Source organism: Pocillopora verrucosa, chromosome 5 (genome assembly GCF_036669915.1).
Source record: "Pocillopora verrucosa isolate sample1 chromosome 5, ASM3666991v2, whole genome shotgun sequence".
NCBI lineage: Eukaryota > Metazoa > Cnidaria > Anthozoa > Scleractinia > Pocilloporidae > Pocillopora > Pocillopora verrucosa.
In genome coordinates this window covers 1,851,686-1,869,550 of record NC_089316.1, presented here as the reverse complement: position 1 = coordinate 1,869,550, position 17,865 = coordinate 1,851,686, and the positions used below count along the sequence as shown (strand labels likewise).

Below are 17,865 nucleotides of genomic sequence, written 5' to 3'. Positions count from 1 at the left end.
AAAGTTGAAACAAGAGAACACAATTTCAATTCCAATCTTGTTACTATATTTTAATGAAACTTATGAGGAATCTTACCCATGTCATTTCAGAATTTTGACAGTTCTTCCTGAGAATCAATAGACCCATCATTTCGTTTCACAGGGTGGCGCACTGTTTGGGAAAAATTGTCGTTTTGGATTACTGTGGGAGTGAAATATGATCTCCACGTTTCTTGAAATTTAATATACTGAAAACTGCTACTCAAACATCGCCCTGACCTCAAACGCCTTAATGACAAACAGCGAGTTAATCCAAAACAAATCTTTCCGCGCTAAGATTTACAAAGCTTCACATTTTGCGATTTTAAATGATCGGGTGGATTGTCTCTCTCATGGGGAGTTTCATTGTTGGGTGGGTATTCCTTCATTGTTTCAACCTTTACAACCTAACATCAGTATACATAATCTCCATACTGTTCTCTAGGCATTTCCTATGGTGCTGACAAGGAGACTTTGCTTAAAATCATATCTTTTATTCTAGTGTGATTCAGGAGTGAATTTGTATGCTAGTCACTCAGAGTTCTTCAGGTGAAGCAACAATTATTCTTTTTCGTTCAGTTCGGTGATTAGTTTCCAAAGTGTTAATTTGCCCCTCTTTCATGGCTTCCAAAGCTGAGCAGCAGTTATTGATAGGTGGCGGTAACACACTGTTTGGAAGAGACCGGACTTGACCCATCAATTGCTTTTGTGAAATATTTAGTCAAACATCACACAGTTAACTGTTGTTCGTTGTTCAGTAATAATAGCGAGCAAATTAAAAGGTGGAGTTGTCAGGGTAGCTCCTCGACCTAATGGCGCCAAATCAATTAATAAACTAATGAATAAAAGCCAACTCTAATTGCGAATATCTTGAATAACTATTTGATTACCAAAACAATTACTTGTTACCAGGGAATTGTTAATCAGCTGATGCTCTCGGACATTTTGTTGAGATGCGGGAGCTAAAAACTAGATTCCAGCCTTTCTCTGTTTTCAGCAAAACTCGAAATGTAGTTCAAGTAGAGCGCCAACCTCTGCAGCTCTTTCGGGAGAAATGACTGCAGAAATTACGTTCCAAGATTTACCAGAGGCTGTCATCCTAAACATTTTCGCTTTTGTAGCCGGAGAGCGTATATATAATTTGTTTAGACTTCGAGTTGTGTGCAAGAAATGGTCTCGTTTGTCAACAGATTCAAGTTTATGGAGGAAGTTGTATTTTCCAAACTGCGAAGGACTCTGTTATAAGGCCTTGGATCACGTCTTGTCCTGGTGTGGCAACGTTAAAGAAGTTATTCTTTCGAACTGTAACCAAGTGGATGATGCATGTGTGGAAAGTATTGCCAAAAAGTGTGGCAATTTAGAAATTCTTGATCTAAAAGGCTGTCGATTGCTGTCTGACCACGGGTTGAAAGTGATTTCAACGAATTGCAGACTCCTTCGTGACTTAAAAATCGTAGCATATAAAACAAGTATAACGTGTAACATTCTTAAGGATTTGATCACATCTTGTAAATCACTCCAGGAGTTGACAGTCATTTGTGAGAAGGAAGAGGATTCAGACGAATCTAATTTTTTCTTAACGAATCAGTTCTTCAAGGCAGCGAAAGAGAGTGACAGTTTGAAAAGAATCTACTTCCACGGCGCAGGAATTTTTGACGAGGAACATCTGACTTCTGATTTAAATATGTTCAATTTGCTCAGCATAGGCCTGCTAGGTTGTATTGAACTTAACAGCAATGTACTATGGGAATTGGTTTGTACTTCTCCTAAGTTACAATCTCTCGATGTTTCCTTCTGTCCTAGTATCAATGATGCAGGTATTGCAGTTGTTGCACAGGTTTGCCCAAACCTATTGCAGCTTATAGCAGAAGGATGTCCTGGTGTAACGGATGTGTCAATCGAAACTGTTGCAGAACATTGTAAAAAGCTTCAGTGGTTGAATGTGTGTGGCTGTGAACTGCCAAGACCTACAGGAAACATTACTGATGTAGCAGTACAAAGAATTGCTGAAAACTGCCCTGATTTACACCAGTTAAATGTCAAATGGTGTCAGGGGGGTTACAGACATTGGAATTGCTGCCATTACAACAAATTGCAAGAAGTTGTGTGGTCTCAACATTTACGGTTGTTTAGGAATTTCTGATGTTTCACTAAAACTTTTAGCAACCTTCTGTAAAGGTTTAACAAGCTTAGAGATATCTGAATGTTTGCGTGCAACAGACGGCAGTATAAATGATATTCTGCAGAACTGCAACCAACTTGAATGGCTTGATATGCAGGTATGTTCATATGTTTCTGACCTGGATTTTAAATCAGTTAAAGGCTCATTAACTCTCCTTCATCATGTGGACCTCTCCTATTGCACCAAGCTCACAGACAGAACTTTAAAACAACTGGCTAAGAATTGCCCAAGGTTAAAATACCTTTGTGTCGCTGGGTGCCATAGAATCACAGACACTGGCATCATCAGCATTGCTCATGGTTGCAAAAAGTTGCAATATCTTGATGTGTCTTTTAGAGGGTCACAATCTTGTGCTCAAATCACAAGTAACTCGGTATTTTCTCTTGCCGCAAATTGTCCAAATCTGACCTACTTGGATGCTATTGGCTGTTTTGGTGTAAGTGAAGCTTCCATCTCCTCACTTGTGAAGAGTTGCAGATATTTAAAACAAATCAATTTCAGTCAGTTTACAGAAAAGACAGATTCTCAACTTTTGTTAAGGGTAACTAAATTTATTTCACAGGTTCGCAGTTCTTGTAGTTATGAGGAAATGATTTCTCCTCCAAGAGGGAGAAAGTTAGTACAGAAGAACTTTCTGATAAAAGTGTCTGCTCCAAATTTGTAAGGATGTGTTTTCTCTTTTTTCAACAAACCCATTTTGATGACCCCTATTTTGAAAGGGTTTAGAAAGAACACTATCCTTCTTTTTATAGTAGTTTTATATGGCCAGGGTTTAGCTAATGACAATGATTTAAAATGGGACTTGGAACAAACTTAGACATATTTATTTAGGATATGTCAACAACAAACCATACTAGTTAGCTTTTGTGTCATTATTGAATACTTATTTATTGAGATTCATATTACCATGCTTAAAAGGAACTTGCTGCCATGTATGAAATTACAATGAAAATTTAAAAAGACTCAGGTATTGTTTGTTTGTTTTTTTTTAAACTTACCAACCTCTCCCTCTTTTTCTACCTTTCTCCATAGAGATAAAAGAACCTTCATTTCTGGCAAACTTATCACTGGTCAAATTGTCTCAAAAAATAGAATGGGATGAAGGAAATACAAGCAGTATTGAAACTTAAAACTACACTTATTGTTTTCTACATAAGCCCAGAAGCAAATCCTGTATTCTGATTGGTCCTTAACATCCTATACATTGTGTGCTGATTTTTCTGTCTTTACCCGTGGTGACAGCAATGCTTTCATTTTATGTTTTCTTAGGTGCCCACCAAACTTAAAAAAAGTATTTTAGTTACAAATTGAGGAAAGTCATGTAGGACTTGTGTGTGTGTACTGAGAACTACCTCACATGCATTTTTTTCTTAATCAATTGTTCTTATTTAAAATGGAGATTCCAGGTTCTCAAACTGGAATTATTGGGGATACTCAAATCCCAAAAACTTAATAGGACACAGGTTACTCAGATTCCCCCACCCCCTCCCCCTCCTCCCCTTTAATGGAAGCTCATGGGGCGAAAGCAAGCAAATTAAAGGCTATCAGCGGGGCCCTTACAGCCGTTGTTTGGTCTCGTCACGCAATGTCCTCTCCCCGACGCTGCGTGACGAGACCAAACAACGGCTGCGAAGGAAACGAGGCCTTCCTGTGGTTCACGCTTTTCCCACTTAGATAAAATGACATTTGAAAAGCAAATTCTCAAATGAGTTATTTTCCCTTTTCAAAATCTCAAGTAATTTAAGGATACCGTGACTAGTTTTAAGAATCTTCGAAGCGCGCTTTGTGGCTGTTTTGTTATCAACTCAGTTGATTATACAAAATTACCCTGTTATACTCTCACACCGACGCAGCACAACAGTTTCTTTAAAAGTTACCCCCTTAAAACTCAAAATTACTTGCTCATATATTTGTCGCAGCAGGCAAGAGTGGGCATGCTGGCTATCTGACCTTGGAAGGTAAAACATATGTTGTTAGAACATTAATCCAGACACTTCTACAATAATCCCAAACATAAACAACAATGTATTTCTGCTCTCAATCACAACCGAATCAACATTTGACAGCTTAAGCCAAAACAAGAACTTTCGTGTGGGTCCAAAGCAACTGAGGTCAGTGGACAAACTAGGCAGGTCCACTAACTGAAGCCGCTAGGCAAGACATTCGCAATTTAGAAACTCATCGCCATAGTTTGAGCTAAAATAACTTCGGACTTAAAATTCATAGAGTAACTAAATGTACCTAAACGCATGAATATATTATACTGAACTAACTAAATACTTTTTGTATTGCATGTATTACTAAGACAGTGAAATGTTCCACTTAGCGTAGAGCACGCACGAAAGCGAGCCTGCAATGTTATGTAAACACGTTTATATTATGAAATAGGCAAAAATAGAGATTTGTGCAAGACGGGAAGTCACGTTTCATGAACCTAGTAATCTGATCTGATTTGGAATAAAAAAACAAACTTTCCTCGCATCTTTGCCTGTTCGCTTGGATTGCATGAGTTTTCTTGCTTATTTACAGCTATTTAGTAGGTTTTTAGTTCCCTTTTCGTAATCCCTTCAAATCAAGAAGAGCAAAATTGAATGAGAAAAAAAACTTCCGTATTTAAGCCTACTGAGAAAACGCGCAAGTTTCAAACGTATTGACATACAAGCGAACTGAATGAGATTTTATTCAAAACTAAGTCAGATTGTTGGGTTATAAATGCGCCCTCTCAACAATCTACATGTATCGGTCTTAGTATTTCGGTTACTGCGTCACATAAACATATTCACATTATTAATAAGGAATATTGCTCGAACTTGGTCTGTGGTTTTACTTCTTCACTAGCAATTCTTTTCCAGCACCTAGGATTACAAATTTTGGTGGTATTTGACGCCTAAGGCCGCATTGAAGTCTGAAAAATTTTTCATCTTCATGTTCGTATCTTTGTATGTGGCGTTAGGTCATCCAAAGCTGTGCGGATGAGAATTAGCTTTAATTCGAGTTCCTTGCCACAGAAAGGCAGAATATGGTCTCAAGATTTCGTTTTGATCGCGAAGGGAAGTCATCTTCGTATCTTTGTGTGTAGCGTTAGGTCATCCAAAGCTGTGCGGATAACGTGCGTGAGAATTAGCTTTGAAGCGAATTTCTCGCCACAGACAGGCAGAATATGATCTCAAGATTTCGTTTTGGTCGCGAAGGGAAGTCATAAAATTAATTAATAATTGGACCAATAGTTGTCTCCATATTGATAAACATAGACCTCCCACAACATAGCGCAGGCGCTGTGCCGATAAGGAGCGTGAGAATTAGCTTTCATTTGTATTTCTTGCAAGAGACAGGCAAACTAAAACCTTCAGATTGGCTGAAATTTCTTGAAACTCACAGGAAAAAATTAGAGCAAGAACTTTCTCCCTATTTAATTGAAATTACGTCACTTACATGGCTTCTCACAATGAAATGTAACCGAAACAGTCTCTGTCTGACGGCGACAATTACCACGTTCTCTGCTTTTGGTCAATTACTGAAGAGAACAATAGTAATTTGAGAACCAAAAGTGACAAGCTAAGAGAATCCACGGCGCAAACTCATAAAAAGATCGAGAACATCTGATCTCTTAAGGCTAAAATTCGCCCCAAGTAAAGATATTCCTCTTTGAAACATTAAGTTTGTAGCAGTTTCCTAGATTCGCTGAGCACGATGTTTATGAGCGTCTCTGTGTGTTTGTTACCGTATGTAAGAAATTTCAGCAACGTTTAAGTTATTTGGGAGAGGGAGGAGAAACACTACGTATGTTATAAACTGGCGATCTGAATGACTAAAAACTGTAACAAGAGTAGAAATCTGTGACATCGGCAGCATTTTCTTGACCTCTGTCATAGTTCTGCATTATACAGACCTACCAGGAGTAGAACGAAGGGGTGATTCAGGAACGATTTCTTGCCTTACATGAAAAATTGTGTTATCCGACAACTAGTCCTGTCTTAAAAAGGACTTAGGCGCATCTTTGGTTCGAGATAAAACTAGAAAAAATTCCTACATTTTCAACTGAATAATGTCGTTGAAAAAGGTCTTGCAGTACAGTCTGGTTCAGTATTTAACGTCAAGAAAACCTTGTGATTTGAAACTGCAAAACATAGATTGACTATCAGCTCCTAAAACTTTAAGATTTTGTTGCTATAATTGTACATGTAACTACGTTTCATTCCGAGAAAAACGATCATGTGGTGAACAGGTAGCGATTTTGTGGTGTAATTATTATTTTGGCGATTTCCGAGAAAATCACGCGGGTCGATTTGAGAGTTTAAAAAATTAAAGTGAAAATGAAACATGTGAATTACAGCTGATTATATAATTTAAAGGTCAGCAGGTGCTTGCAAGTGATGCTCATGACTATCGCGTGAGCACGATTTCCGCGCCAAAACTGAACTTCCAGCGTATAAAAACAACACATCTATTCCAGAACATTACATTTCTTCCATTGCACTAAACTGTAAGCTTGGCCTAGCTGTGTCTGGTAAGTACATCTTCTAGTATATATGAAAAATGATTCAAAGTTCTCTACCTTTGCATAGCAAAATCATATGCTAGACTGTTACACTAGTTAAACTGTTTTCGGAGCAGAAGAAAAAAAAAACCAACGTACGTGCAAATGCGACTGAAGTAGTTCGGAGAGGTTTTAACCGAACTTGCTAAAATCACTTAGGGATCGAGCGATTAAAAAGATCTCTGGCGCAATATGCAAGGAAATTTTGGAAAGATTTTAAAACATTTTCTGTATGTAGTTAAGAACGGTTTAAAGTACTCATAAGGCGTTACTTGTACCCCTAAATCCCCTACTGTTTCGTTATTTTACTAAAGTTAACAGGAGAGTAATGACGTAAGAATTGCATATAAGTATGATATATTTCTTTAACAGACCGCTCTTTGCGTGAAGATCCTCATCGAGCTTGTGTTTTACAGTTCCATTTATGAAGAAATGACAAATTTGTTTTGTTTTGGTTATTTTAATCTCAAATGTTATGCAACTCTATTTGCACTCTCGGTTGTAATGTTAGGTATTTCTGACAGACAGCTACTAAGATGAAGTGTTATGAAATCGTTCTTGCCTTTTCTTATGCAGCAACGTGAGTTCCTTGCAAAATGGCGACAGATAAAAAGAAAATCTCCGAAGCGGTAGAAATGGCATTGGCGCATATTGCAAATAATGCCCCTGGAGAGTATTCCAAGCTAACTGCATTTAAAAAATTGAAATATTCTATCAAGGAGACGGCCAGAAAAATAGCCAAGGAACAAGTGAAGCTCTCTCACGAGTTTGAATGTGGACCTCAAAAAAACATCCGCGAGCGCCTTGCCAAGCATCTACCCGAAGACCGAATCAAGCTGATCGAAGAGGCTCTTTTCATCCCAACATTCCGTATGGAAATCAGCAAGCCTGAGATGGACAATGGCAAATCTCTGGTGGAGATAAAGAGAGGTCAGGAGGAGTTCTTGCCTTCCAGGGAGCTGGCAGCACACGAAGACATCAACTGGGCCATGAATTTACAGCACGCTAGTATTGTAGTGGAAGCAGTGATGTTTGTCATGCAGGCGGCCGGCATAAAGGTATCTGTAAGTGGCAGTACTATGAAAGAAACCGTTGAAGACACTGGGAAAGCAATCGAAAAGTCTTCAGCATTCCAGCAAGCGTTACAGAAGTTTGTCAGCACATGGAAAACGGCAGGGAGCAGCGCAACCGAGAGAGCCAAAGCCATTTTCTTCCTTCTTAAAGACACCTACGCAGCTGGATTGCTGTGGACCATAATCAAGAGTTTGTGCAAAGAGACCAAATGGTACGATTGGTTGGAGACTACAACGAAGGTTAGCGCCATGATCGTAACAGCCCTTGCCACAGATGGGGCAGCGCTAATAGCTGAGATTGCTTTGACCGTCCTAGCGACCGTTGACTTCGCCAGGAAGATCGATAATGTTGTACAACAAGAAGAGATCAAGAAAACTCTACAAAAAGAACGAGATCATACAGGTTCCGATAATCTACCTTAGAACAGGTATTACAGTCTATGTGTATACTTTACATGAGTAAATTATTTTTAAGAGGACAGTCAGACTGCAAGCTTTTGTAATATATGCCAGAGTCCCTCGAAATTGTAGAAAAAAAACAGCAACCGATTAGTGATGAATAGGAATCGAAGACAATGGAGTGAACTGTTACATTCCGGCAAGGAGTTATTGTAGAGTGATTTCCAGCTGTTATGGAGCGCACTCTTAACATATTTAGTAGGTTTATGAAAGTAATGAAAATTATTTCACCGTGAGATGTGAGAAAATCGACTTTGTCAACAACAAAATTATTGTATATAGCAGCCGAATTTAACTGAGTGAACCGGCTATCTCGATCAGAAGCACCAGCAAATAAAATTGTTTAAAATGAGTTAGTCGTTCTTTAGATTACTCTTTTTTTATAAAAAAATCCTCGCTTTTGAGACGATCTGAATTATTCTTTCCCCTTAATTATATTGTTTCAATCGAAAACCAAAACACACTAGACAAAAGATTACATTGGCAGCTGCCCGTGCAAGAATATTCAAGACATCACGTCACGAGGTCGAGGACTGTTCCGAGCCCCTAATTAGCCCGTCTACTAACCCCTAAGGAGCTGCGGTATTTTTTATGTACACAAATACTTCAAATATATGGCTTGGTTTCAAAAGATCTGGCACAGAGATAAACAATTTTACTAGACTTTAAAGGAAACTCGGCATTACGAAGACGGCAGCGAGAGTGTTAATATACAAAAAATTTAATGAGCAGACCAGTTTCTCAGCTCGACCGACATCGGTAAGTCAATTAAACTGAATGTAGCGCCTGAAAGGCCCTTCCTATGAAGTAAAAAAACGTCAAACTCCCCGTGAAACGAATTTTTTCCAAGAAAAAAACCCATCGGCAAATAGCTCTTAAATACGACGATGTCACCGAGAACTCACAAGCACTAAGTTTTTCTTGAATCTTTGCCATGGACATCGGACATGTTTTGGGATTTCCCCAGACTGTTTCATGAAAGCGAAGCTTGGAGGTTAAATTGCAAATTCCGACGTAAACATACAAGAGGCCATTTGTTAACCTTTCAGTGATGATTAGCATGTTCCAGGCGTCAGTTATCAAATCGAAGCGAAACACTAAGCGACACCATAATAGCTGCAGAGTGAAAAAGCGAAAAAAGAACACAGACGTTCATTACGCGACTCGACCCAAGCGACGCTCGTTTTTTCACTCCTCCGCCATGTATGTTATCGCCGTTTATCATCGCGCTTCGTTTCACTGACTGAACGCATGGAACAGTTTAACACATGTTATGCTAAGGTTGAGGTTGGCGCTTTTAGCGACGATAAACCACAACCAGCTATTCACAAATTTCATAAAAAAATGAAAAAAACTTTTTTAATCAATGTTTTCCTCGGCCTTTTTTTCCTGGCTTCCATTTTAACCCCTTACTGTTGATACTGCGAGCGGGAATGATGACGCAAATCCTTTGTTTCGATTTAATCCCTACTCAACATTGTGACCTACTCTTCCTATGATGTCAGTGCTGACGATCTTTTCAAATCTTTGGATTGGGAAAACTTGAAACGCAACGGAAAATTTAAACAGCGGCTATGATCTGCAAGTCTCTAAATGGCCTTGCTCCGCAATATTTGCCCTCTATGTTTATTTATCGGGATGGAATTCAGTTCTAATTATTCTTTAAGAAACTTCGAGGGCAAGTTAGTTACTCCACTACCCCGAGCCAACTTTGTCAAAAACAGTTTCACTTACAGAGGTTCAGTGTCGTACAATAGTCTTCCTTCCTTTCCACCTTCTTCTCGTCCAAAAAAGGAAATGTCTCTCCTTAGCCACATATCATAAATGTCAAATTAAGGAGAGACAAAGAGTCACCGCAAGTCTGGGCCAGAGACTGGGACTGGTTGTGAGGACTAGGGCGGTTTTTAAGGCTCGGCAGCTCAGAGACGGGATGGGGAGAGAAGGTTTTTTACCTCGTTCGTTCAAGCTCGAATTCAAACAAAAAACTTCTCTCTACATTCAAGTCTTTAATTCGCCCAAGTCTCCACAACCAATCCAAATCCCTGACCCAGACCCGCGATGACTCCGCAACGCCGAGTGTATGTAACTCAATATTCTTCCCCTCGTTCATGACCTCGAGTACTGATTGAGATATATCCCAATCTTAGTGGTCCTGAAAACTCTCCTTCTCTCCCCCATTCTATTAGAAAATGCTTTATTCAGAGATAATTAGGTAAAGTTAACAGAAATAATCTGGATTGCATCGACGTTAAAAACGAAAACAACGACAACTATGGGCGAAGTCACGCGTAATTGTGCTCATCCATTTATTTAAATCATACAAACGCCTATGCTACTAATATAAAATACATATTCGAGAACAAAAACTCAAAGAAACTCGCAATAAAGAAAACATTTACCTTAAAGGCGCATAGCTTTACAGGCATTAAAAAAACGACGACGCTGCTTTTTAAAAAGTGGACATAAGCATTGATCCGCAGGACGCAAACGCAAGACACTCGGGAAACGGTATCACAACAAGTTTCGCGATAGCAACCAAGAAAAAGAAAAACAACGCACACACTCACGCGCGTAGATCTTTTATTGTAAAAGTTTGAATTTCAAATTGTAACAAAATTTTCGAAGCTCAGTCACCGAGCTACAGAGACTCTATGGTGAGCGAGGCCGTCATTAGAACTTACCAGATTCACATGTGACACGTGTCTCACATACATCGCGTGATAGTTGAGGAGGGCGAGAGCGAGGCCGAGGCAAGGCTCCCGCGAGGCCTGAAAATCGATTTGGTATCAGCTTCTATACCACAGAAATTTAATTCTCATACCTCACTATTTCATTCCAAGAAATCAGGCCAGTTGATGTCAAGAGTTGGCGAATTTATTGTGCTGAGCTATCTCTATTTAAGACATTAAGCTATATGAAATTCCGAGAAAACCCGGAAGCCAATTTTTAATATCAAATGTAAATAGATAAAAAAAAATCATGTAACTCAGCAATAGACAAATCGAATTTAACTTGTGACTTTTCCGTGATCGACATGTCCACGCGCATAACCTGAAAGTTCTCAATATCAATGGTATACCCATTTATTCCATTGCAGCCGACGTCTGAGTTTGGAACAGTTTAATATGGCAATCAGGCAGATATGCCTTTAGATTCCATTGTTGTAGTTGTCTGTTAATTTCCGAGAAAAACAAAGGGATTAAGACCTGTCAACGCAAAATGGAGTATCAAGTGTCAAAAAGGTGGTGATTTCATTGTTGTGACTTCAGTTGAAATTGAACTGCAACCGAAAGTTTTGTCGTGTGAAAACAACCCATCCTCATCAAACTGGCCTGTTATCGGCCTTGTTCTTCCTCTTTTCTAATGGATGGACACAAAATTGAGTTAAGTAAAAAAACAAAAAGTACTTAGCCATAATCTACTAATCTTTTGAAGGACCTGTGTATGAAGCGTACATTTTTCACTCTCGAATGGTATTCTACGTAACGCCGAAAAGTCAGGCCTGGTGATGACAAGAGTCAGGATTTTTTTTCGTGATAAGCTGTTTATCCCAAATTCTGGGAAAAGCAGGAAACTCATTTTGAAAGTGCAACGCAATCAAGTATCAAATGTAAAGAAAAAAAAATTGGGAGATTTGACATTAAATCAATCTGCAAGCGCTTAAGAAAAGAGATTTTGATAGCCACAATCGCAAACTTAATCGATTATATTTGACGAAGACGATCAGTAGGAAAGAGACTGTCTCTACAATAAGTGTAAGTATACAGAATGGCTTTGTGATTTGTTCAGTTAGGTGTGCAAATCATTTATGACTGATGTGCAAGTATAAGAAGCAACACAGTGTCTGTGTCTCGTCAACTTATTTTGATGCGATGTCTCTAAATATTGTATTTTTTGCTTTAATATGGCACTCTCAGCTCCTCCGTGCAAGTAAGTCGTTATATTAAAAATCTTAAGATTCTCCAAAAAAATTAGAAAGCTTGTTGAAACCTGTCTTGAAAACCGAGCATGCCGAGTGTAAAAATCTACAAGGGAGATTAAAAGTGTTGGAACACTTATCGCAGTATTACTAAAATCCCTCTCTCCTTCAAACAATGTCGAATTTTGTGCGCTTTGTAAAAATTAACCAGACGACTGTTTTGTTTCACTAACATTGTTAGAGGAGAGGTTCTGTGTTTACGCCTGAATTGGCAAAAAAATGATATTCTGTAATATATTTGGATATAGAATATGTTTTCAATAACTACGCCAAGGAGTTTTGACCTTCATTACCTTTATTGTTAGATGTTGAAATGCAAACAAATGAAAAAAATCAGGTAACTTCGCAATAGGCCAATCAGAGAGCCCCGAGAAATTTAGGCTCAGTGATATTGGGTATTTCTATTGTGTGGAGCTATTTATGTTCAATTCCGAGTAAAGCAAGAAGTTCATCGGTTTCTTGAGGTGGAACCAAATTTAGCACTAGATGTAAACAAGTAAGAAAATCAGGTGATTCACAATGGACCAATCAGCAAGCGCCGAGATAGAATGAGAACTTAACTCAACTCGTGTCTATCACGTGATGGACGAGTTGATACGTATAAACTGAACGTTCAGAACATCAAAAGCACTTTACATCTCTTCCCTTGAAGCTGAACTCTGAGCTTGGCACAGTTAAATTTGGTAAGCATGCAGGTTTCCTAGTGGAACATTATGTTGATCAATTTAGATTTCTTTCAAGTTAAGCTGACAATAACAAAAGATCATTCTATAGCTCAGTTAAAGTGCTCTTCGAATTAGGGCTGGTAAAGCGTTTTGTTGGGCAAGCGCATATGCGGAACTAATTAGTGATGATTTGACTTCGTTCGTTGAGAATCGCTTTAGCATCGATGTTAAAACATTTGTCTGAATGAGCGAAATAACTGTGAGCACTGAAGAAAATTTTGTCACATTTTGTAATTGTATTTTGGAAAAGGTTTAGATGATTATGACCTATAGTTTCGGTACTCATCTCTCCGTTCAACTGTCTCGCAATGATGTTGGTCAGAAAAGTGCCCTCGAAATGAATTAAAGTGATACCTAGATATGCCGTGTGGAAACAGCTTTCTTCAGCAGTGATCGTCATCTAACTTTTGCGAGGTTCAAATCTGAAGATATTTCCCCTACTTTTGATTGAAATTAAATTTGATTATTCAGCAGTATTTGCGTACCTTGGTGTATAATCTGCAATAACATTTTGAAATTGGTCTTGAATGCTTTACATTCACAGCAACTTAAAATTTCCTTGATCGAAAATGACAACAGATAATAAGAAAATCTCGGAAGCTGTAGAGGGGGCGTTGGTGCAGATTAAAACGAACGCTCCTGAAGAGCATTCCAAGCTCATTGCAGACGGGAAATTGAAAGATGCTATCACTACAGCAGCGAGGGAAGCCGCCGATGAGGAAGTGAAACTCGCTCACGAGTTTGCCTCTCAACCAGAACAAGACATCCGTAAGCGCCTTGAGAAGCATCTGCCCGAAGATCGAATCAGGCTGATTGAAAAGGCGCTCACCATTCCAACATTCCGCATGGAAATAAGCAAGATGGACAATGGCAAACATCTGGTGCAGTTGACAAGAGAAGGAGAGGAGTTCCTACCATCCAGGGAACTGGTAGCGAGTGCTGACATCGTTTGGGCCACGATTCTTCAGTACGCCAGTGTTGTGGTGGAGGCGGTGATGCTTGTCATGCAGGCAGTTGGGATCGGAGTATCTGTAAGCAGCAGCACCATGAAAGCCACCATTGAAGACACCGCGGAAGCAATTAAGAAGTCTTCAGCATTCCAGCAAGCGATACAGAAGTTTGTCAGTTCGTGGAAAGCGGCGGGAGGCAGTGCAACTAACAAGGCTAAAGCCATTTTCTTCCTCCTCAAAGAAACCTACGCAGCTGGATTGTTGTGGACCATCATCAAGAGTTTGTGCAGAGAGATGAAATGGTACGACTGGTTGGAGACCGCAGCGAAGGTGAGCGCCATGATCATAGCAGCCCTTGCCACAGAAGGAGCAGCGCTAATAGCAAAGATTGCTTTGACCGTTTTGGCTGCTGTCGATTTCGCCAGGAAGATCGCTAATCTGGTACAACTTGAAGAAATAAAGAAAAGTCTGTAGGAAGAAAGAGATTATGCAGGTTTCGGCAGTTTGCCAGGGTTCATGACATTTTCAGATCAGAAGATTCAAATCTCCCAAAAATACATTGAAAAAGCAGTGCTAAATTGTTTGGTGATACATAGGAATCGAACATGACAATGTGAAGCTGATTCATTTCGTTAGCAAAGGCACACTTAAAGTTACCAGATTTATGAACTTATAGATGATTTAACTCACTAATATCACAAAATTGATTCAGTCAACAGAACAATTATTATTTTAATTACAGCAGTTAATTTTTGTACTCAGTTATTAATCGTGATCACTTACCAGATCAATATTCAAAATTCTTTTAAATAAATTCGTCGCTTTTCGGATGATCTGTTTATCTTACTCTTCCCTCTTAACATTTTACATCAAACACGACTGAAAACATACTCTGACAAGAATAAACATTGGCAGCTAAAAACGTATGATCTGATTCTCAATTCTTTCGTTATACTCTCACTTTATTTCAAGGTTTATGTAAAATCTGTGAATCAAGCAATGTTTCCTAGAATTAGACATTGAGCCTCCAAATGTAAACATCTCCTGTTGATTGACTTTTTACGCGGCACTCTTAACCCTTAACTCCTACTAGTGACCAAGACAGAACTTCTCCTTACAATATCAATACAATGTCAACCAGATAAGTGATGAGAATAAAGAAAAATATCAATTAGAGGATTACTCGTTGATCAAATACCGAGTTCTCCAAAATAACACCATGAGAACCGTATAGCAATAGTTAGGAGAATTACTAATGAGATCTTGGGATTGAAAGAGTTAGGTCGGAACACGTTCCTATTGACAAGTGTTTTTCCATCTGAAATAACCATTCTACTCTGACCCGTGAGCACAAAGTTCATTGACATGGAGATTATATTTCACTTTTAAAACATACAACTGCGCGCTAGATTAGGGGTTCGAAAAAACACCGAAGCAAAATATTCATTTTCAAAAATATACATTTATATGGGGACTCGATACGCAATCGAGTCACTCACTCAATGGCAATTAGTCGATAGGAATAAGGGGCAGACATCTTCAGTTGGTCACCCGAACTCGTCCGAGCACGAAGCTATATTGGAGTATTAACCGCGCTTAAAACGATAGAGAGGCTTTGTTGCAGTTTATACTAGGCATCGTTGCGTAAAATATCTCCTTCCAACACAATTAGCTTTGCAAAATTCGTTCCTTTGCTACTCCTAAGGAGTAGTTAACCTAGAGATGGATAACTCGCTAAAATGACTTATTTTCAACATAGCAAGCGGTCAGACAACAAGCGATGCACTGTGAAAGTAAGGTGAGGTATTTTTATTGAGAATTTGACAGTATTTTTTTAATTCCTAAGGTCGTAAATATTCCCATACAAACTCTTATATTTTCGCCATGACTCGTATTACGCAAGATGATCATCTCACGGGTGGAGCTTAGGCTGCCTGTGCTTCCAAGTGAACAAAAATGTATCGAGTTCAGGCACAAACCTAATATTGTGAACCGCTTCGACTGCTTATGATCTGATGTACACCAAGAACCGTGATTAAATTCAATTATCTTATGTAAACATTGGCTGGAGCGATCAGACGCGGACGAAAATAATCCTGTGATTATCTGATAAAAGAAAACTTGTAGAATTCACTGCCGCATATCTTCAATTTGAATCATTCCAAGAAACTTGCGGTCACATAAAATGCGTTCTGTGGTGTTTTCGTTCAGAGGCAGAAAATTTAAAGAAACACTATTGGATGCAAGCCAACGCTGTAGACAAAGGTCATTGCGTTACAATGCGAATATTTATTAAGCAACCGTGAGGCGAAACGTGACATCGCGAAATGGAAAATTGTCGAATTTGGCTTGTGCAGGCGGAGAAAGATATGGATTGCAGCGCCTGAATTTGACGAATTTTGCAGAGAGAAATTCGTTTAACACAGGATACTATTATGTGCTGTTTTTTTTAGTAGAAATTATATGCGTTCATCATTCTGCAGAGTTGGATGGCTACCATAATTGTGGTACGCTCCGTGATTGTCCCGAAGCTTGGCTTTTGAGACAAGAGCAACCTTGCATTGCCACATGATCAATAATTACAAGTTCACAACCATGTTTCTTCTCCAGATTAAGTACTTTATGCAAGAGTTGGCCATAGGTATTCTTTGATTATCACAAACCATTCCTCCAATATAAATACAACCATGTTTCTTCTTCAGATTAAGTACTTTATGCACGAGTTAGCATAGATATTCTTTGATTTTTGTTATCATAAGCCATTCCTCCAATATTAATACAACCATGTGATATGAAACTGCAAACACTTAGATTGACTTTAACAGCTTCTAAACCGTTGATACTTCGTCGTCACATGTTATTTTGTTCAATATCAGTGATGTGAAAAGATAGTGATTTATTGTGTGAAGGGGTATTTAGTCGAATTTTGAAAATTTGACAACATCGAAAACTTATTAAGCGCTACAAAGCAGAGCTTTTCCTGACTTTGTCGTGATCGACAAAAACGCTTTGAACCCTAAATTTAAGTTACATTTAAATGGTAAGATCTCGGTACGAGATTATTATACACGTTAAACGTTTCGTAAACGTTACACGATAAACATTACACGTTGATTAAAAGCTACACGTTTAACGTTACATCAAGGGCAGACTAGCACATTATGAGGCCTTTTCAAGCCAAATCGCCATAATTTAACAATTTTATTTGATGGGTTATTCGCAGTCGACTAAATGGTGGAAAAATTTCACATCAAACTTTCTGGTAAAGTAGATCAAACTTCAACAATGTCTTAAAAAAGCACAACAGAGAAAATTTTGCTTAAGATTCGCTTACGGTTTTTGTATCAGTCCATAAATAGACGTGGCAGAGATCGCTATGCATGACAATTGGTGAATATGGACATGCAAATTCTTTGGTGTATGGTTGCATTTCATGTTTGAGAGTTTCGTTCCATTGTCTGGCTCTCAACTCAGTTACAACATTAGGTAGACAGCTGCGAAAGAATTAACTGGTTAAAAAGGATAACACTCTAATACTTTAACAAATTAAATCGACGGAAAAGTAAAAAACAAACTTCATAAGGCCGATGCATAGTTTTTTACGGTTGAGGCTTTTCAGTTACATGTCTTACTTAACCTGAAATGTGCGTGTTTTTGGGAGACATTTTCATGTTACCAGTTTGTTTACTTCCTTTGTACACGTATGCACTTACCTTAAGATCGATCTGAACAGTCGTTGAGGATATTTTCGACTGCCATCGAACTAGAAACGGTCAGAAAGGAACTTATAATTTCTGTGCTGTTCGAAGCTGACCAATATCGAAGCTCGGCTAGACACCGCGAGAAAACACGGATATGGAGTTGAAAGCAATCGCATTAATTGGAATCGTTTTCTTGGTGAGTGGGTTTTTTACTGACTTTTTCATCATATGTCGAGGCTTA

The 17,865-nt window shown here is 38.7% G+C and overlaps 3 protein-coding genes across 4 annotated transcripts; all 3 read left to right on the top strand.

Annotated features, from left to right (window-relative positions):
• The first annotated feature begins 1,029 nt into the window (after nucleotides 1-1,029).
• Nucleotides 1,030-3,124, top strand: LOC131781588 (F-box/LRR-repeat protein 2). Its single transcript, XM_059098281.2, is given in 2 exon segments — nucleotides 1,030-2,071; nucleotides 2,073-3,124. Coding segments are annotated over 2 exon segments (1,791 nt in total). The 5' UTR covers nucleotides 1,030-1,072; the 3' UTR covers nucleotides 2,865-3,124.
• Nucleotides 3,125-6,674: 3,550 nt separating this feature from the next.
• LOC131781591 (uncharacterized) lies at nucleotides 6,675-8,587 on the top strand. The gene is made up of 2 exons (XM_059098284.2): nucleotides 6,675-6,707; nucleotides 7,314-8,587. The coding sequence occupies exon 2, from the start codon at nucleotides 7,334-7,336 to the stop codon at nucleotides 8,231-8,233; it is 900 nt and encodes a 299-aa protein (XP_058954267.2). The 5' UTR covers nucleotides 6,675-6,707; nucleotides 7,314-7,333; the 3' UTR covers nucleotides 8,234-8,587.
• A 3,288-nt stretch (nucleotides 8,588-11,875) lies between these two features.
• LOC131781584 (uncharacterized) lies at nucleotides 11,876-15,099 on the top strand. 2 transcript variants are annotated; one of them, XM_059098278.2, is made up of 2 exons: nucleotides 11,876-12,024; nucleotides 13,518-15,099. In XM_059098278.2, exon 2 carries the CDS (start codon nucleotides 13,543-13,545, stop codon nucleotides 14,395-14,397), a length of 855 nt encoding a protein of 284 aa, XP_058954261.2. In that variant the 5' UTR covers nucleotides 11,876-12,024; nucleotides 13,518-13,542; the 3' UTR covers nucleotides 14,398-15,099. The 2 variants fall into 2 exon arrangements, with proteins under 2 accessions (XP_058954261.2, XP_058954260.2); XM_059098277.2 differs by lacking the exon at nucleotides 11,876-12,024 and adding an exon at nucleotides 12,794-12,931.
• The last annotated feature ends 2,766 nt before the right edge of the window (nucleotides 15,100-17,865 follow it).